At 35.1% G+C, this 16,079-nt stretch overlaps 1 protein-coding gene across 6 annotated transcripts; it reads right to left on the reverse strand.

Moving 5' to 3' along the window:
• Nucleotides 1–424: 424 nt before the first annotated feature.
• Nucleotides 425–13,235, reverse strand: LOC120090943 (protein SEMI-ROLLED LEAF 2). 6 transcript variants are annotated; one of them, XM_039048643.1, is made up of 20 exons: nucleotides 12,922–13,232; nucleotides 12,383–12,702; nucleotides 10,457–10,531; nucleotides 8,581–8,696; nucleotides 8,027–8,141; nucleotides 7,794–7,922; nucleotides 6,673–6,720; nucleotides 6,206–6,402; nucleotides 5,925–6,121; nucleotides 5,518–5,810; nucleotides 5,242–5,391; nucleotides 4,723–5,148; nucleotides 3,813–3,968; nucleotides 3,119–3,194; nucleotides 2,670–2,797; nucleotides 2,251–2,451; nucleotides 2,064–2,171; nucleotides 1,840–1,959; nucleotides 1,557–1,745; nucleotides 425–1,049 (listed from the first exon to the last, which is right to left on the reverse strand). In XM_039048643.1, exons 2-20 carry the CDS (start codon nucleotides 12,527–12,529, stop codon nucleotides 888–890), a joined length of 3,033 nt encoding a protein of 1,010 aa, XP_038904571.1. In that variant the 5' UTR covers nucleotides 12,530–12,702; nucleotides 12,922–13,232; the 3' UTR covers nucleotides 425–887. The 6 variants fall into 6 exon arrangements, with proteins under 6 accessions (XP_038904571.1, XP_038904575.1, XP_038904574.1 ...); XM_039048647.1 differs by having other exon boundaries at nucleotides 12,851–13,232; XM_039048646.1 differs by having other exon boundaries at nucleotides 12,847–13,232.
• Between the last annotated feature and the right edge of the window lie 2,844 nt (nucleotides 13,236–16,079).

Consider the following 16,079-nt stretch of genomic DNA (forward strand, 5'->3'; position numbering starts at 1 on the left):
AAATCAAATTTGATTGAAGTTTAAAATAAAAAGGTACAACAAATAATGCAGACAAAATTTAAATAAATTTGGTTAGGGTTGAAAATTTTGGTTAAAATATAGAACATAAAAAATTAACCAAAAAAAAAAAAGACAAGCTTAAGAACTTCGTGTTAAACAAACTCTACATCCCAAACACAGTTTAAACTCTACACCCCAAATACAAATTATTTAACTTCACAGACTAGTTAACTTCCCATACTAACTCAACTCATCACCCCCAAATACTCTAATCTTGATCAATATCATTACTTCAAATATCTTAAATGATACTTCAGGTAACCATACACTCTATCATAACAGTTTCCACAAGTCCATGTCTAAAAAATACATTATTGAGATTGAAAAAAGAAATTAATGTCATGAAAAATCATATGAAACTGTCTTGGTGAAAAACTGGCTTCACTGAATTTTAATTACCTAGCATTTTTCTGTAATGCAAGGATATGCCGTTCCATTGCATAACTTTAACACTAGTTTAGAGTTTGAATACAACAATAGAAAAACAAAATATACAATCAATTAAATTAAGGAAGCCCTCCAAAAAAACAAAAGACATTTAATCATCTAGAGAAGGGAGCAAAAATAACATGTCTTAGCAGGAGTACAGAAATATGAATAGAAAACTTGAAGGGGAAAAAATGAATGAACGAATTGAAGATTTTAGACCTTCAAACTTAACTGAAAACAAGTAGTGAAGCTTATCCTTTTTTTTTCCTCCTGTAGTAACTACTTACAAAATGTACTCCAGTTGCCGAGTCATCTCGCTTGTCGAAATTGATGGCTCGAGTACCTAATACTTCTGTTTCATCTGGAAAGAACATGGGATACTTTACACGGGAATGGAATCAACAACCTGCAGCTTTGAGAAAGTTGTCATATGGACTAGAAGCTGGTAATCTGAATGAGTTTGTATGACACTGATATTCAGCCATGCACGGCGTCACAATCGGTCCAAAGGGAGGTCGATATGGGTTAGCTGTGAAGTGTTCAATGATTGGATTGCCAACCTGCAATTTCAGGAATATGCTAGAAGTTTGTAAGTTGCATCCTGAAAATATAAAGTAAGAAAACTATGTATATTTGCCACTAAAAATGTTAAATCTACCGTTTTTGACCCAGAATCTTAAGCTGATGTGTGCCGGTAAATTTAATATCATATCAACGATCTAACAACATAAACAAGTTATAGAAATTCTGGATAACTAAGTTTGACTTTCATACAAATTTCCATTTTGTCATACAGATGGTTTTGATATATTACAATTTGGTATTTGCTTCCATATCCTCATCTCTCTCTTATTTCATCTCTCCTATTATCGTTTCTTTTTCCTCAGTCTCTCAACTTTCATATTTTCTCAATCATTGACTTGGATCGTTCATGAATGTATTCCTGAGCTGAAATACATGTAGCAGAATTTCTACTTGTGGAATAACTATAATTTATATCCCAGCAAACAATTTTTACATATGACCCACAATATTGACACATAATTAGGTTCGTGTCTTGGGTTTACCTCATTCTCTTGGTTTTGTAGGGATACAAACATAACCGTCTCCTGTTTCTGTTGAGAAGTCATCAAAGATGACATCTTCTGCTGCTTTCCCATCAGAAGTAGCTCACAATGATGGGCCATTTCCTTGAAAGGCACGTCAGCTGTGGTAGAGATGGAGATTCTTCCAACTTGATGTGTCGTTTCAAGTACCTGATTAGATGAAAAGTGACAGAGTAAGCTACCATTGAAATTTCCAATTTTAATCACTTTATCTAATAATGAGACCTTGAAGTTGCTGACATACTGATTCTAAAAACTGATTCACACTCAAAAGGGGAATCACAATGTGCAACTCTTGATTATCTTTAGTTTGGCTTTCTAACGAATCACCAAATGATTCTTCATCAATGCTAAAAAGTGGAGACTGCGAAGAACACAAGTCACGCGTAACACAAGTTAAGGAAGGAAAAGTTATGCTACATATGTTTATTGTCTCTTTAATGAATTCATTAGAGTTCTAAGTATAACCTGATATACTTTATTCGAAGTTTCCTCTAACAGCTGATTTCCGAGAGGACACATGTCGTCGGGTAAGAACTCGCTGAGAAGTTGCTCCTTTATGCTGGAGAATTGAGACTGCACCATAAAGGTGAAAAAATGTTACTGTTGATCAATAAAAATGAACCAATCCAGAAATGGGTGTTTAGTGCTTTACGTCTGAAAGTACATCCAAGCTCTTTATAATCTCAGTAACAAAGGATTCTCTAGTTTGATCTTCGGTTATTTCTTCTTCAGAAAGAAATTTTGAGGCCAAATCATCATCTTCCTTTGATCCATATAGACTTGTCCGTATGTCAGACTGTATGGTAACAGCTTGTAACTTGCAGTCTTCTACCAGTTGTAGGAAGGGATCGGCCTAAAGAGATCAGAAACAAGTCATGATTGAAATCAATACAGCAGCTTCAGATATAGACACAGACTTAATCTGGAAGGTAATGGTTGGTCTAAAAGGTCAGATGCATAACTGAGAAACAAACAACCATTACAGGAATTATTGAACATGGAACCTCAGATTGCTTAAGGTAAAACCTATATGCATCAGTTCTTTTAATAAAAAGTAAATGGGCAACATACCATTCTGCTCGCAAATATAGCCTTCATTCGGTCAACAAGAGGAAGGATACTAAAAGCTTTGGATGAAAAGAGGATCATTGATGTGGCTAGAGTAAATAGGGATCTACATCGCGATGGTGGCAGTGATCCTGCAGCATCAGTTGTAGCAGAGTTTAAATTTAAAATGGATGGAAAATCAAGCTTCGCGACACTTCAGTATAATCTTGCCCCCACACACCCCCTCCTTTCAGTCAACTCTCACATAAATTTCTTCATTTCAATGTTTTAGTCTAAATACCATCAACCTCTACCGCGTTCCTATTTCTTCCTCACATATATGACAGATGCATGAAATGACATCTTGCATATCATGCATCTTTCTCCAAAGTTTGACAGTGGCAAATTTCAAACCTAATCCATCAAGAGATTGGATTGAAGACCAAATTTGTTCTAAAATTTAAAAACTTCACCTCCTTTACTGAGAGAAAGGTCTCGCAATGAAAATGCTAACTGAAAACTTCGTACTAGGACCTCGTGACTTGAGTTCTGCACGGAAAGAACCATATACTTTAAGATTAGAGAATGGAAGAAATAAATATTTTGAAAGGATAATAAAAATTTTATATATAGTAAAGTCGTTCTAGGTACCATATTTTTCTGGTTCTAGAGGAGTTTAACAACATAACCTTCAAAATCTTAAAAGTGTTCATCTGAACTGTAGGATGACCAATTTCAAGAAATGATATCATTAGACTAATTGCCACTAAAAATTTAAATCATTCTCCTTTTGATAAGAAACAATGAAAAAACAAACTCTATTGATGTATGAAATTTTCAGGTTATCATTTCTCTAATAATTTACAGTCTCCTATAAACTACACGCTCATTGGTCACCCATTTTCTGATGGGAAGAGAACCCTATGGACAAATCTCTTTCAGGCTTTTTTTTCCTTTTTTCTTTTCTTTTCTTTTCCTTTTTTTTTTTCCGTGCATAACATGGATGGAATGCAACAACTGCCTTCTTCAAGATAAGGAAAACTCTTGTGAGCGTTACTACCCAGAAAATGAAATTTTCAACTGAAAAATAATGATAGTTCACATCCCAAGCAAACGAAAAATCAACCCATCTGAAAAGTATCGTCTTCAACCTAATAATACAATTACCTTCGCTCGAGAAAACAGTAAGATCAAGCTGTATGTATGGGCAATTCCTTCATAATTTTCTGGTAAATTGGCGGAAGATATGGACTGTACAAAAATTGATGAGAGCAAAAGTGTAATTTGGCGGCTACTGAGTCGTAGAGAATAAGCTTCCTGAATCTTGATTAGGAAAAGAGAAAAGAGAAGGAAAAAGTAAGTTTACCAAAGCTTGATGACATGCAAAAGATCAGAGAAATTCTCCAAACTTGATAACATTGATGGTCATTCTAACACAGATTGAGCTCTCATCTACTTCCATGTCACACTCATGTCACACTCAAATAAAAACGTTAATTTGGCAATCTAGCTAAAGCATATTAGCATAAGTCAACTACGTTGCATAGACATTTCCAGAAAAAACTGCATGCTACTGAAGACATTGAGAATCAAGCGGGTAATTACGGAAAAAATATATACATGTATATCTAGGTGCCACAAATCTTTTAACAGTCTACATCATAATAAACCCTAGACGAATGCATACTACAATCTTAACTATAGAAACAAATATTCTTGTTACCATAAATAAAATTATAAAAAAGAAAAAGGAAAAAAAATAAAGACTTGGCTAAATTCTATTTCACTATTATGTTGACATGTCAATCATCAACAGAACACCCATGCACATATCCAATCATCTTTTTTTGGATAAAAAAACATCAAGTAGTATAACAATGCAAGCAAACTATAACAATGGACTACTTTAACACCTATGACATCACTTCTATTTGCAGGGAACAACAATAAACGAAATGCATGTCACATAGTAATCAGTATTTCCCAATGCCTAATCTGGTGACTGTATGTTTTTATACACTATACAAGATTATTGCCAATAGAATACTTAAAATGAAATAATAGTCACATAACATACTGGTTCTTTGCTCAAGCCGTTCATAGTAGTTGCATCGGTACTCAAAGGTCCAGAACTTCTTATGCTATAAGCCCGACTGTAGGACGACTTCAACCTACTTAGCATACCATTACTTACACTTTCCTGTTCACGATCGACAAGAGAGCTATCTTTCATATCTGGAAGACCATTCTCCAGTGAGGAGACCTTTTCATTTCTTAGCTTCTGAAAAAGGGCAGCTGAAGAAGAAAAAACAGACACGGCTCTTGAGAGCGTCCTAGGAAGGTCAGATGCTGTCATCGACTCAAGATCTGAGAAGAATGGACGAGGACAAACAGAAGATGGCACCAGGACAACTGAAAAAATACGATGAGCTGCAACTCGGGTTTCATGATCTGGGTGGACCATAGCCAGTAATAGCTGATAAAACAAAGCCTCAGGGAATGCCTAAGCCATAAAACACTGAATTTATTAAAATCAAAAGGTTAAACTTTGCTGTAGAGAATAAATCGGAGTTAAAAGCAGAAGATTGTTTCTTGCCTTATTTTGATATGATAAATTGGGCAAGGAGGCAACAATTTGAGCAGCACGATAAACAGCAGAAATTGTAGTTCTGGCTATGACGGTAATGGTAGAAAGGCTCTCCATTATTACAGCCATAGCATCAAGAACTGGGCCCGGTTCTCCAACCTGCTTTCCAGTGCTTAGTTAGGCATTTAAATTCTATATATAGCACAACAATAATGGAAGTTAAACAGTTCAAATTTTCATAGGAATTACAAATGCATCCTGAAAGTAGAACAGCATTCTCATCACCTTATATATTAGCTGTACCAGACACTGATCCACTGCCTCACTTAAGCTTTTATTCCAATTTTTCACATTGTTCCCTAAATTTGCAGCATCAAGTGAGCAGTGTATGCTTTTCCTCAAATGCCTCATGCAGTCACTCACCGCACTAATTATCGCAACAGACGATTCAACCTTTGCCTCTTGGGCAAGAGCAGTAGTCACAGCAACAATGTCCAGCTGCATGTTAGGCAGCTTCAGGACATTTTTATGATCAAGATGTTTAATCAATATGGAAAGCAAAACATGTGTACTTTGACCTGTCAAAATAAAAATACAAACAATCAACCAAAATTCATTAGGAAACATGAGGTTAAGCCATTGGAATGAGTAAAGAGGAAAAGGGTACAAGGAGAACGGGACTGAGAACGCACCAGATTTGTCCATTAAGAACTGCAAATCCTTCAGAACTGGAGCTGCAATACCATGTTCAGTAGACCATAGATCTCCATTATCAAAGTAACGGAACAAAGATTCTAGAATACGCCTCATGGTTGTAGCTTCTTTGGCAAGTTTGGCCATGTTGTGTAGGCAAACCCTAGACCAAAAGCAAGGGTTTTGGACATCCTCCCTATCAAGCAAAGATGGTTAATGTATAATGAAACATTTATTTCAAGATTATAGCATGGAGACTTAATCAGAGTCATATGATTACCCTGTCAAGTTCACTTCACCTCTTTCAGTCACGATTTCCCTCCAAGATGGTGTGTTCATTATGACAACTGATGATGAAGAGATATGACCCTCCTCCCGTTGCACTTCTTGCACCCATCGGTTATTTGAGTTGTCTGAATTTTTGCACCCTCCTCCCGTTCCTGGAGCCCCGTAGTTTTCCAGGACCACCGAAACAATCTGTAAAGAGAGGTCACAGGACAAACCAAGCTATGCATCAAATTTCATACCATGCTAATATTAGTCATTAGAAATAATGTTTGTTTTTCCATCAAAGGTATAAGTTTTGGGGTGGACATGGAAGATATGAACCTAGAGATGGATTGTTTGATTTAATAACTAAAAAATAGGAACATAGATAATAGATTGAAGAAAATATAATAATAGTATAATATACAGTACTTGGGATAACAAAATCCAGATCAGTCCAGATTTTCTGAATCAACTTACATTATCAAACTCGGCAGAAATATGAGAGTATTCACCCATAAACCATACCTGGAAGAAAACATAAACCAAATTAGTTCTGACATGCTACACATTTTACAGAATAAGGAATATACTTTGTGAATGAAAAGATTATAAACAATTCAATGTGTACTCTCTTGCAAGATCATGAGTTAGGTACCTTATTCATATTTTTATTTTTTTGCTTTGGGTACCTTATTAATTTATCATCATCAAGAAGAATGAAAGAAAGAATATGTGTTTAGAATCACACAGAAAATGTACACAATGCACCATACAATAGAGAAGAAACCTTCTTATCTAAATTCACACAGTAAAAGTTCTAATTGTTACTAATCAATAATAGGAATGACCAACAAAAATGGGTTGGGGGGGGGAATCTATATAAATACACACAGCCACACACAGAGCATTACATAAAATCCCTTCCCTCAAAAATTAGTCATCCAATGTTTTAGGATGCCAACCGGAACCTATTTGTATAATCCTGAAAATCAGTCGCATTGAAGATGGGAGAGTTTTTGATATTAGCTCGTAACTACTCTACTCCTATAGGCACTCACACCAATTCTTTGAGATATCTCACAAGGACCCACCTTCTTATGAAGTTCATTACACTATCCTGTAGGAAACCAAATTTTACAATTTCTCAATTGCCCATTCTCCATGTTGTTCAGCATATTTAATTTTCAACTGGCTCCAAAAAGAAGTACTAAGAAAATTCATAATGCAATTTCCACGGAAACCTTTTGATGGTGTTACTTTCTTAATTATAAATTTCAAACAAAGGAATAGAAATTTTTCCAACATATTGAAAGAGACTTGAAGGAGGTATGTAATCTAATAAGTTTTTGCAGCCTCCACTTGGTGTCCTTTATCCAAACCATTTTATAGTTACTCTATCTCTACCATAATTACCACCTGGAGAGTCCTGAGCGTTCCTCTTGTCAATTTTCTATCAATGAGTCATGTTTCTGTTTAAAAGGAGGGAAAGAAAGAGAAAAGATGTACAATTGAAAAAGAATTGGGATATTGTCTTCTATTCTTTTTTCTAAAGTATTAATTCCCTTTGACTAGCTTAATGTAGATATAGAAAGGAATACCATTGAAGAAAGTCCTTGCAAGCCAGCTGAACGCAAGTTTTCAGCTCCTTCATCATCTTCACTATCTTGAGCTAATTGACACAGTTTTGGAATAAACGCTTCTAGGTTAAACATGTAAGTCCCATCAGTCTGGACCATCAGAAATTCAATACCAATTCAATAAAGTATACATTATAAAACTCCATACTAATGTAATGAAAATAAGGATAACTAAAGCAAAAATTTTAACTTACCTGACTATTCACAAAACTAAATAGAGTCTGACATCCTATAATTTGCATTTCCTTCTGCCGTGTTTGATCCATTAGAGTTTGCATAATGCTTATTAAGCTGCTAGCAAAAAGCGGCCTACAAGTATTTCACACATCCGCTTGGGTCAATCACTTATGTTTAGAACAGATACTAAGTTTCACGTTATTCCATGGATCGGTGACAGAAAAGTTTAATTTTTTTTTAAAAAAAAAATGGTGCCTCTAATGGACAGCAGATATCTCCATTCTTAATAGATTTCATAAAAAGTTTATTAAAGATGTTAAAATTTCAACCTCATTTCCTTTCTGCCTAGGTGCTCACAAACCCAATATCTAAAAACATTGACTGGAGCATGCTCCAAGCACTAGAAAACATGGTTAAGTCCATTGAGCTGTATGAAAGAATAAAAAAACATATTTTGACATAAAAGACGTTGAAGATTTTTAGGTAGGTCAAACTGAAGTGTTTTCTCTTAGATATGAGAGAAGTAGATATTAGGTGCAGATATACAGAATGCAAAGAAGGTTTTACTCACATTTGCTCCTTACATGAAACCAGAAGTTTTCTGTAGATGGACATGACAATTTTAACAGCTTGAAAATTTTCGTTCCTCAATTCTTTGTAACACCTTTGCTCAAGGGAAGTTGTGATCTGATCATGGAATTTGGAGATCAAAAATTGGTACAAAAACTATAATCAAACATTTATCATGCTAATTCATTTGATAATTATTGGGGTAAAACACTTCATCGAAAGAGAAAAAGGTATGAAACTTGATTTAAAGAAATCTTCCAATGACAGAAACAACAATACAAATGATAAAATGCAATCTGAACTCCACAAAGGTCAAAGGATACATGAATGCATGCAGCACAGTAACCAGAAACTTCCCTGAGATGATTGGTTTATCTGGAGCAGAAACTACATCTTATAAATTTAGTTTTAAAAATATTAGCATACTCCTTTGTTAATGTGATAATATGATCCAAGAAGAAAATATGAAACTTGATTGAAGGAGATCTTCCAACTGGAGACAAAGATACAAAAGATAAGATGTGATTTTCCCTTTTGGAAAAGATACATGAATGTATACAGATTAGAAAACAAAAGCTACTCCAATTTGATTAGCCTCTATTCATTTATTCAATGAAAAGTTGTCAATTTTGCTATAAAAAAAAGCCTTGTTCATGACTCATCATTCGGTAGCATATACTATAATTTCTCTCCAAGTTGAAACTCATGGTTTCTACTCTGGATGGTAGTATTTATAATCATGAAAGAAATGATAAATAGTGGTGGAAGCTGGAGGATGCAGGCTCTATTTTGATTCATTCATTGGTAAAGTCATTCTATAATTCTTACATGATGTTCAAAGCTTGTTGGGAAGACCAGTAGCCCAAAGAAAGAAATGTGTTACCTGTTACTATGGAATTCAACCAAGGGAATGTGTTAATAAAGAAGATAGACTTCAAAAAAAGCTGTCTTCAATGGCTTTTAGTCCATCAGTTCTGTGCTATGCATGAAGGCAAGTGAAGACCATAATCGTATACTTGTCCAGTGTTTGTATACTAGCAAATGCTAGCAATACCTATTCCAACAGTTTGAATATTCCTCGAGTAATCCAGCCTTTCTTTTCTGATTCCAATGGGAGATGCCCTATGTAATTCAGCTATAGGTGTTTCGGATCTTTTCATTTCACTCACCAATGAAATTTGTTTCTCTTCTAATGTACATACATACATACATACATATATATGTATAAGATATTACTTTTAATACAATGTGCATACTGGCTTGGTTTAGCTCAATCTGTAAAGTCGCATGCCAGTAAACGCGTGTGCACAAAGGGACACAATAAAAATGAACATATGATATTATCCTGATTGTAGAGTTAAGCTGGAAAACTATCCAAACAGGGTTCTTGAAAGAGTTCCTCCGGTGATCAGAATACCAATCAATCATATGCTCCAAGTCCCATCATCAAACTTTCTAAATCCATAAAAATCATGACGGCTGAATGAAAGCCAATATTAAATCAAACTTAGAGAAGCTTCTGGAAGACTGGTCATCTGAGACAAATGGGCAAATGCTAACTAAAATACTATAGGGTTTTACAAATAATTCGTCTAGAGATTCTTATTTTAAAGTAAGTTAGAATATTTAGGAGGTATTTAAAGCAAATGAACAAAAAGATAGAGACAAAAAAGTTATGCTGAAAATAGAATGTTGGAGAGAAGTTATACTTATACAAATATACTTTGGGAACAATGCTATCCAGCTCGATGTCACCTAACTTGCTGATGATGTATAATTAAGTGAACCAGCCACAACAAGAGTGAACGAACAGTACAGAAAAATAAAATTGTGATATCACATGGCAGACCACAATGTTAAGGCTTGATAAATTTTACCTTCGGAATTCGGAGAGGATTTTTGGCAGCATATTCACATAATTTCCCTATCTTCCGATCATTCGGTCCTTCTTCCTAACATAATATGGGGTTTATCCTTAGTCAATTAAGAGGATATCAAAAAACTGATGAACAATTCAATGTGAAGTTGTTGAGTAATAAGGGTTAATGATAAGCACATGTAGACCCAAACAATGAAAAGTTGTTTCTTGTTAATTAAAAAAAAAAAGTAAATAAATAATAATATTAATAACTTTTTTATAAAAGAAAAGCAGCATATTAGACCCAACCACTGAATTGAGTTAGCATCATTTTAATTTTCACCATAAAAAAGTACAGAGGACAGAGAAATTGGCCCCCTCCATAAGAGGAGCAAGGATAGATCACATAGTGAAAACTCCACTCCTATCAATCTTTCACTAGTGAATATCAGGAATGCTAATAATACCTTTAGAGTTCAACACAAACATGAGCAGTGTTTTAAAGAGCCCTCCCGGGAACGTGTCTAGGCACTAGGCACAAGTCTGATGCCTCAAGGCATGTGCCCTTCGTGAAGCCCCAAGCCCAAAACCCTAGACCTTGAGGCTTTTTCATTATTTAAAAAAAAAAAAAAAAAAATAGTAATGAGTAGGGTTTTTCCTTCTTTAGTAACTAAAAAAAATTTACCAAGACTAAATACAAAATTCCTTTTGTTTAGGGTTCTTTTTTCCATATCCCCACTTCATCTATGCTTTCTTTTCTTTAGGTAATACTTTTATATACAGTGTGCCTCGGGGGAGGAAAAAAAAAACTTGGCAGAGTTTTTTGGGTCTTGCATTTAAGCCCCGTAAGACTATTGCGCTTGATTGGGTCTTGAGCTTTAAGAAACACAGAACATGAGAGAATTCCACTCTTTCGACTCCCAACACAATAGTAAGAATGTCAATCACAAACTATAAAGGTGATTCTCTTTTGGATAGGTGGAGAGAAAGGAATAAGTGATCCTTCGAACAACATCCCCCACTTCAATCATCCAACCAAAAAAGAGCTACTTTCATCCCTCATCTTCAAATTTCTTTAGTTGATGCTTCCAATTTTGCCCATCTATTAAAGCCCACATACACTTGGGGACTAATTAATTTGTTTCTCATTTGTAATGATAATTAGATTCTGGGAGGGGATTACGCTGTTTGATGGCCCCTACCTGGATGGAAGGGAGAAGAAAGCATGAGTGTTAGGCCCGAGGAAGGGAGAATTTTAGAAACCCACGTCATTTGAGAGAGGGAATGGTAAGAAACAACAATGATGGAGTAATGTGAGCAAGTTAGTTTGATGACTTTATTTGTAGGGGAGAGATGGACTGAGTTAAATAGAGAGAAGTCTCTTTGGAAAGAGTAGGATTGAAATCCAGTTTAGGAGAGTAGGAGCAGGAAGTCTCCCAAATTCCTTTCATTGTCCACATTTCTTCATGTTGATGAAATACCAAAGTGTAAAACCCCTATCAAAAGGTCATTGTATTAAATTATTTTCCAGTATGGTTTACACTAAAGGATCAAACAACACCACCAAGTTGCAAAGACAATGATCGAAGCCATTGCTTTACAGAGTAAAACAAAATAAATTAAATAAACCAGTTCAGTAGACAGTAGGCTAAAATAAAAACAGATAAATTAAAAATACGTGTAGAACATTAGAAATGGATAAAGCAGAAACACACAAGCATGTCACTTAGTAAGAAGCTGAATGTTGCATCGACCAATTTGTTCTTCAAACTTTGAATATAAAACTCGCCATGATTTATCATCACTAAAAACCCCGCAAACCCCATTCATGGAACATGAAAAAAGCATCAGTCATAACAAAGCAAAATCCAACTTTCAAACTCCTCCACATGCCAAAATAATGCTGGACCAATAGTGAAATGCAATAAACATAAAAAATACTAACCAGATTACGAGGAAATATATCTGCAATAAGCTTCTTGTACCTCTTCACAGGCTGCCTGGACCTTGCCCTCATTGCCGGACAGAAGAAACAAAGATTCCCACATGCAGGCAATACTTGCCGAGAAATCACACCCGAAATAACGCTCATTTTCAATATACAAATATATGTACAATCACACAGATGCAAAAATCCGGCAAACCCTCACGAGATAGCCCTTTCTTTCCCTTCTGAACAAACCAAAAATCAAATTCCAGGGCCAAGAAGGGAAAGAAAAGCTAGAGCTCTCAAATATGCACCACTTCACAGCCACATTTACCAGCCTACAAATTGAAAAAATTCCATTCACTGCATCACAAGTCAATCGCGGCAACGAAACACCAAAACCCCACCAGTCTAGATCGATAAAATCACATCCCCAAATGAAAAACTAACAAGATTATGATCAAAATTCCGATAAAAAGTACCTACGATCATTGTCTGAAAGAAGAGCCTAGCAGAGGCTGAAATCCCTCTAAAGCTATGAAGAAATTAAAACGTACCCGGAATTCCAGCGTTTAATTTCACCGCAGAAATCTCAGTCTCTCTTTCTCTCTCAAATCGATTTCCTGTCGAAAATGATGAAACTATCCGTTTCCTTCCGGGCTGCCAATTATGACTGAAAACCCATCAAAAAAAAAAAATGGAAAGAAAAATCCCAAACTTTTTCAACGGCAAGGTTGTCTGTGGGTCCATAATACATGGATGCCTGATCCTGAAGCCATCGCCATCGTTGGATCATGTGAGAGCTTTGATGACGGTTTCATGGCAAGCGAGGGAAAGCCATTTTAAAGTATTGTTTTTTGGGTGATGGACATATGGACGTGCCGGCTTCTAAAGGAAGCCATGCGAGACCAAGCCACATGATGATCTGTGAAGATTTTTTTTCTTTTTTTTTTTTTTTTTGGTCAAACTCTCAAACCATATAGCCCTTGTGAGAAAAGCCATCTTCTTTATCATTTATGTGCATTATGATCTTATGGGTTTCTTTCTAAATTGTTTCTTTTGATTGATTTTTGTTGTTTATAATTAAAGTTTGATACAAATAGTACTATTTCAAAGTGGTTAGTGGTTAAGGCATCTTATTGTAATAATATTATGTGATGAATGTCAACTTAGGTTTAATTCAACTGCTATAAGTTTGTGTTATCTTCTTGTCCATATACAAGATATAAGATCGTTAGACAAATGTACAAATATATCAAAGAGTGTTTAGCACACCAATATGAGTTGAGTTGAGTTGGTAAAAAAGCCCAAGATTCGGAATCCGGATTCGGCCCCTGATGGCCCAGGGGGTCCTTTCAGCATGCTTTGTCCTCACTCACCTACATCCTAGAAAAATTCTCAAGAGGTCACCTAACATAGGATTGCTCCAAGCTAAGCACACTTAACTTTGGAGTTCTTATGATTGAGTCACCGAAAAGGAAGGTAGACCTTGTTGGTATAGGTAGTAACTTTCAATTATTTTAAGCCTTTCTTAACCATACTTTCATGTCCTCAGGATCCCTCTCATTCGGGTGTGATATCGGTTCATTCATGCACCTCTCCTGAATTCGGGTCATTACAACCACCTCTGTCAACCAACACTAACATTCACCTCAGGCAACCAACTCCAACGACGACCACCTTTAACGATACCCTTAATGATAATCCTAGTTTTTGTGAACATGTAAATAAACCCTTAATGATACCTTATTTTTTGTGCACATTCTGTTCTACAATTGTTAAAGTATATTGTAGCTTTGTTGGTTATATAAATAATAGTATTTTTCCTACATTAAATGCAATATTTATAAGTAAAAGAGCGGTTACTAAAAGAAAGATTGTACTATCCTTTTGTAACTATATTGTTTTCCACTTCTGACTTTCATTTTTACCTTCATATAAGGGTGGTTACCAAATTAATTGCACAATTCCTCTAATAATTAGTTTGAGGTTCATTAGTTTTATGTTCGAAGTCTACTTTTTATATTTTTTGTTTAATTGTTAGGAAATAATTTTGTGATGTATCGATTGTTATTCATTACTATGCATTTTTTACCTATACATAGGCATTTTTGTGAACTATTTTATTTGTAAGTGGCAAAGTAGACGTAATCACAAAAAATGTTTGAACAATTTTTTTTTTTGCAAAAAACGAGTTTGCACAAAAAAAAAAAAAATCATTTTGTTGTATTGGTGTAAAATGTAAATAATCAAACATTTGCACCAAAAAAAAAAAGAAAAAAAGAAAAAATCATTAACCATAAAAATTGAAAATCATATTTCACAATGGGGAAAAACAAGATAAGAATTAGTTTTGTTTTCTTTTATTTTTTTAATTAACATTTATGGTTGATTTAAAATTAAATGAGAGTTAAAAATGGAGGATTAGGGATTAAAGAATAAAAGAAAACGAAACTAATTCTTATCTTGGTTTTTTCTTCATGTTCATTTCATTGGAATATGACATCTCTTCAGGGATATAGATAAAATTGTTATACAATTGAATGTTCGAGTTGTGTGGTGAAAATATGTTACATTTTTTAATAAGGAAAAATAAAATGTCCTTCAATTTTTAAGCTTCTTTAGTGTTCATGATCGAGGGTTAAGTCGTTGTGAAAAGTTTTTCACTTGTTTAACATATGTTTAAAAATATATATTATGTAACTAAGTATTCAAAAATCGAATTCAAAATTTATGTTTCATATATGTTTACTTTGTAGGAATTTGTTGTGTTTTAAAATCAGGAAAAAAAAAAAAAAAAAAAAAAAAAAGATAATCTAACTTCCTACATAATAATTACTAACTCAACTTAACTATGCGCACCAAATGTCACAATCGCACTTTCGGGAGTTTCACTTAATGAATGTGCGACATTTGTTCCCGTTCACGAATTAGTCAACCAATTCGAATTCATATTGTTGATGGCACACACCGAGTGCCTCTTGCAACCTCTACTCCCGTTTTGGAGAAAACGGGTTTAGAGGAAAAGGTTTTCACAAGTGTTTGAAAGTATGAGTTGAGAGAAGAAAGATTGTAGTAGGTAGAAAGCAATAAGCAACAACAACGGTTTTATAGCATACCACTCCACATATAAGGATATGGTGGTTAGTCTTATCCCCATATAGTGCATTCTAAGCAATTTTGTGACTGTCACCCTTGCGTATAGACATAGGCAAGCGGTCACTTACAACATAAACTAACAAAGCAAACTAACTTACATAATGAAATACATAAGATGAAAGTATGATAAAAAGGGGATGAGATAGACATGCGGCCATGGGCAACAGGTCCTAGACAAGCATGACTATGATATTCTCCCCCCACTTAATTGGTTGATGTCCCCATCAACCGACTCTACTCGAACTCCGTGATCATTGGAGCAGCATTCTTCAGGTCTTTTGCACGCTCTCAGTTGATTTCTTCATCAGGAAGGCCTTTCCACTTCACCAAGAATTCTGTCAGCTCCCGTCTTGATCTTCCAATACGGCATGTACGTTTGTCTAGAATTCGCTCAACTTCCTTCTCCGTTGGATTCTTCTTCGTGAAGGGTGGATGCCTTAGCATGTTACGCTGTTCATCATTGGGGTCGATGTGATAGAGCTTCAGTATAGTCACATGGATGGCAGGATGGATCTTCATCCACGAGGGTAACTGAACCCTATATAAAGTTTTCTCG

This window comes from Benincasa hispida, chromosome 11 (assembly GCF_009727055.1).
Source record: "Benincasa hispida cultivar B227 chromosome 11, ASM972705v1, whole genome shotgun sequence".
In the NCBI taxonomy this organism is placed as follows: Eukaryota; Viridiplantae; Streptophyta; class Magnoliopsida; order Cucurbitales; family Cucurbitaceae; genus Benincasa; species Benincasa hispida.